Here is a 5447-nt window from a genome sequence, read left to right as displayed (position 1 = left end):
AACAACTTTCGCCATGTGAGATGAACATAGCCGCTATATAGTACACGGAGATATGCTTGAGTCAGCTTTATCCACGTGTCCTACGTAGAAAAAAGGAATGGTCGAAAGGAACCCAGCTCGCTTCCTCCTACGCCAACGATCCGATGATTGGGTAAATATCCAGAATATATTCAAGGGAAGGAGAAAATAAGAGCTCAAGGAAATTCGAAAAGGCATAACACTTCCATTACTTCTAGCCTCAAATTCCATAAATTGCGTACCAGGTGGGTGCCTAACCAGCTACTAATAGAGGGGAGAAATAGCAGGCACTTAGATTTCTAATTTTCACACTCCATATATGACTATGAAAGGGAAATGATCACGTGGTACTAATGATAAATTTTACTAACAAAAACGGCCCATTCAACTCCTCTTCGCCTCGTCTGTTTCAGGTTATATGAAATCGGATTATGGAAAGGAACAACTGCTTAAGAAAGGCGCGAACAAGGTTCCAGTAGAATTGCGTAAAATGCGACTGTTCATGCGCATTATCAAGCTTACATACGCATCAGTCAACCCGAACTCTCACCGCTCATTTTGAACCCCCACAAAACTAAGTATCAGTCGGATGAACCTCATGAATGTGACTTGAACTTGTTAGCCGTGGAAACAAAGTTCAAGTTGGTTTCAAAGCTGAGGGTTCTTCACGTAGCATATAACTTGTAGTATATATGGCGTGCAGTGATAGAACGTACCACTCAAAGACAGATAAAATGCCTTTATAAGGTTCCATATTCTTGAAAGTAACAAAGAATTACGCACCATTGCCGATTAAAGTATCTAACGATTAACATGTCAGGAACAACCTCCAGTAATGTAACGTAACGTGAAAGATGAAACAATTCATTTAAAACTGTATCAACTGAGGAGTAAATTCTCTGAGCCGAAGAAGATAAACGCTGCATGCACTAACATCACAATAAGTTTCAAAGACTACCTACTTGTTCCTTACCAATTTCATTTGCATTACAAAAAAGACGCCGTTACCAATTTCAGCCGTCTGAAATAAGAATAAGAGCTCCTGAACGAGGGACATTAATTTAGACTTCCCATATTTCAAACCCTTCTGGCAACGACAAAAGTAAGAGGAGTGGGAATAGCAAACTAAAACTCACTACTCCTATAGTTTAGAAGAAATAATTGGCGCCGCGCAGAAAACAAACAGTTGTGAAACTAATACGTAAGCTGCACCAAAAAGGGAGGATCTGCACTAGTTCAAGCGTTGGACATTGTGGAAAAAAGATGTGTGGGGATACTAGGAGAACAAATTTGTATCCGTTGGAACGGGTTGGAAGAAAGTTCTCCCTATTATAGTTATCTATAAGTCCATCGAAACTCCAACACCAACAAAGCTGGTTAAAGACTGCAATATGAACATTGAGCGGTAATGAAATAGAGGAAAATCAGCAGGAAATGGTTTATTATGAAGTAATGTCGAACATACCAAGGAATGGCGATTATATCCAATACAAACCACAACATGGTACGGTTTTCAAAAAGCAATGGTATGTCCAGAACTATAATGGCCCGTCCTGAAAAGAAATTGCGCAGAATCTGAACAATGATGCGTCTAAACACAATGAGATGGATGACCCTATTAAGAACCTTCCGTTTTTCGGGATCAGCGAAGACAATTTCACCTAGTTTGTTCCTCCCCACACGAGTTCCATCCTCGTTAAAAACTGATGGTCAGAAAGCCTTAAGAATACCCCTCTGCACCTGTCTATCGTGGTCAACAACTATTAAGCAATTGCGTATACATGAAATGCCTGCGATCTCTTGATATTGTATCAGCATCAATAGCTGCGACATTCCTCTCCTTTAATATGGCTAAAACAGTTGATTTGCCGGTCGCGATACCACCTGTCAGCCCCACAATAAGCATTTTTAACAGTCCCTGCCTCAACTGTTACACTGATATCGCAGCGGCGAGCATTGAGGTTAGTGAGACAAGGCTAAATAGGGCAGCAAATTGTCATCAATACAGTTTGGAATGTAATTTAATAGTTCGTTAAATATATAGGCTTGCACATCTGGTAGTTTATTTTGTTTAATAATTACAGTACACAGATTAACTTATTTAGACACATGGAAATGTCCTTTGGAAGTCAGTGGCACTGCAATATAACTAATGTGACTCGTGCAAAGGCATTTATGAGTTGATACTGCGGGTTATTTGAATTATGTAATTTTGAACTTCAACTACAGTAGCACCAAATTATTTCTTATTTCTGCTACTAAATGAGGATATGAAGAAATGGATTTATACGCCCTCCTTTAAAAAGGATATTTCAAACGCTTTTGTAATACGATAGTGGTTTATCCCTCGGTTCTAGTGAGGCGCAACATTTGACTTTGAAGTAGCCCCCTTGTACCTCACTGGGTGGGCTGGCCTTTTGGACCATGCCAATAGCCCAGACACCTTCTCCGTGCTGAATACACATTCTGCACGAGTACTGTGTCTTCTTTCGTCTTCGGGGAGTCTCGGGACGCTACACTTTGGATTCCCAGCGTCTCAAGTTATTTCCTCAGCAGCTCCTGGACTGAAATGATTCCACTTATCTACTGCACTCTTAATATTTTTGTTTCACCTAATATGCTGTTATATTTGCATTGTGTTATGAAATGTTAAAGTCTGAATTTCACTGAAACATCAGGGTTATACTGAACTAGGAAAGTGCGTGGAGTCGTTCCGGAAATGATTGAATGAGTGGGCAATGTTAACATGATGCGCCCCAAGTAGATTAGATTTCAGAAACAAAGATTTAAGTATGAAAGCAAATTTGGATCTAAAATGCTCTCCTCCAACGAACTTTTATGTAGCACTTTTGCATGCGCAAAACAATAACATGCGTAGGTAGTTCTATGTAACGCATAAAATGTTTTAAGTATCTTCCAGGTGAGAAACACTCAGAAAACACAAGTTTGGTAGAGAAGGCGTCGTGAATGCTTTTTATAGGCGAAAGTGAGTTTAGAACTCAGATTCCCCTGAACCGGTGTTCCAATTCGCTGATGTTTATCAATAAGCATGCCCTTATCAAATCAATCTGTTCGTTCAACGGGTTCAAAGGCCAGAGAGAAAGAGCTAAATGAGGCAGTTGCTACATCTAATCTAAATAGTTGAGGGAGGTAAATAATACACTTGATCGTTTCATCTCTTCTGGTCGGATTCTCTATGGTACTCTCCATCTTAGACAAGCTAAAACATCCCTTACTGTGTTGAAATCTATGACTAGCAAGTGCAGCGGATGGAATGATTTATTAGTACGCACAATCGCCTTTGCTAGCAAGCTTCAAATGGATTGAGACTACAGCATAAAGATAATAATTTTTCTTGGTTCTTGCTTCATATATTATTAACAGACCGTATTTTAAATATGCCTCCCGAATTTTACGCATACATGTTACCAAGCCGGTATTTCAAGCATCCGTGTGGGGAGTTATCAACCTTCTTACTAGTGCCGTTATCTTTTCTTAACAACCCTTGAATTTCTCTTGAAAATTAAAGTGGAATTAATTCCAGGTTACGTACTCATCCTACTAAGGGTGTGGAAGGCGAAGTTCACTCATATATTACAAAAGATGAGTTTGTGTTTGGCACATATTTTGCAACAATTCACTCTTTCAAAGTAGGAGAAACTGACTTACCGCAGGAAAGGAGTCAGTCTGTGCTTGTGGATGCATTTCGCCGACTCTGACGCGTGTAATTTTATTGCTGAAGTCAATTCAAATTTCATCACCTTTCAAGCGTTGCCTCAGATTCCCGATTTAACGCGATTAAATTTCAGACTGCGGATAAGGTGTAGTCCATGCCCAAAGGGACAGACATAAAAGAGGAGAGAATGGGTACAGGAATTGCAGAAGCCGTAAAAGCGGAAGCAGAGGCAGGAAGGACAGGAAAGTTGGAGAGAAGTAAGGGAAGAGAGGAGGAGATGCGAGAGGAATGAAATGAGGAATGAGCAACAGGTACTAAGTGCTTATCGAAAGTCGCAGGTTTTCTGTTGAAAGGAATTTTGCTTTTTTGCTCTAATAGACTTGCATTACAACAAGTTATAAGATTATGATTCAAGAAAGCTGTTGTTATTCTCGTTTAAAGCAGACCATGAGAGTAAAACAAATCACTTATAATTTGCCTTTCTAGCCAATATGATTTTGGGACAAGGGGAATTTGGGGTACTCCATGACCGTCCCTCGGTTTGCCTGTCCCCACCACCTCCTCTGCATACCGGTGCATATGTATGAAGACTCACCATAAACTTCATTTTGGTCCTATTTGCCGATCTTGAAATGGAACGAAGGTGACCCGATTCAGAGGTCACGCGACCGTTGGTGAATATCTGTGTCACAGTGCAATTAACTGAACGACCTTTATAGTGCTTCATTGATGCGATATCGAGCGGCAGGAGGTTGATTTCTAAAACGATAAAGTGCGGCTGCATCTAAGCCTGAGTCTTGATTTTATTTCCCAGAAAAATAATAAATACATCAACATCCACCTTGGTATATGCATATATACGTGCATTTCTTGCCCCCAAAATGACGGCTACTACTGAGGCGCTGCTGATAAATGACAGGATGCAACATATTACAACACAATACATCATGCGTGTTGCCTACAACATGGCGTTGAACCTGTGAATTCGTGACTTAATGGTCGTCTGCCCTCCCATTGTATTGTGTCCCCAGTTCAGTTTGCGTCGGGTATTGTAAGATTGCACTGGAAATTTCTATTCACTAACACGGTGTCTGGACAATCAAAGCTGTAAGTGAAGTCGAAATCAACCTGACGAAGCTTCTTTGACGATTTGTGCCCAAGAAGACTCTAGATACACATTGGAGCGAAATTACACCAATTGTGCTTTCACATACCAGAGTGATCTGAATTATGATGATTGCCACCAGGTACTGCTGCAAGTAACAAGCCAATGTCCTCATCCTTAGCAAATCTGTTCAAAGGAACAATCTTTTCATTAAATTATGGTCAACATAAAGGCAGCGTGTATGAAAAGGGATAAAACAACTTTTCCTTACCATAGAGGAGAACTGTTGTGGCACTTGTATTGCGAGAGCTTTGTGTCCATGTTATATATACCCCCTTTGAGTACGTGTTGCTAAAGTTATAAAAACTGGAACAATGGACAACTCCTGTGCTACCCGCGACGGTAATTGTGTCACTTTTGAGTACCCATTCTTTCCACGGGGATGGACGAAATACATGACACATGAGCGGGGTTGGCAAAGGGCACGGGAATGCCGCATTTATCTAAATTAATGGGTAGTCTCAGGAGCTGCCAATGTAACAATAAATGACGTGTGCTACATTAGTGACAGAAGCAGGCAAACCCATATTTGAGTGGAGAACAAAGCAGGTCACCTCGTCCAAAGGCCGTGGAGAACATGACTGCTTC

The 5447-nt window shown here is 40.7% G+C and overlaps 1 protein-coding gene across 1 annotated transcript in view; it reads right to left on the bottom strand. All coding sequences in view use genetic code 11, as the record gives it.

Annotated features, from left to right (window-relative positions):
* EGR_08735 (Dephospho-CoA kinase domain-containing protein) overlaps nucleotides 1-1924 on the bottom strand; it is a gene marked incomplete at both ends in the record, with an annotated part of 2354 nt that extends 430 nt beyond the window's left edge. The window contains 2 exons of the mRNA XM_024497984.1: nucleotides 1484-1721; nucleotides 1780-1924. Of these exons, the coding sequence (XP_024347617.1) occupies nucleotides 1484-1721; nucleotides 1780-1924 (383 nt within the window). The remainder of the gene's footprint in view (nucleotides 1-1483; nucleotides 1722-1779) is intronic.
* Nucleotides 1925-5447: the final 3523 nt, after the last annotated feature.

Source organism: Echinococcus granulosus (assembly GCF_000524195.1).
Source record: "Echinococcus granulosus chromosome Unknown EG_S00117, whole genome shotgun sequence".
In the NCBI taxonomy this organism is placed as follows: Eukaryota; Metazoa; Platyhelminthes; class Cestoda; order Cyclophyllidea; family Taeniidae; genus Echinococcus; species Echinococcus granulosus.
This window is presented reverse-complemented; position numbering and strand designations above follow the sequence as displayed.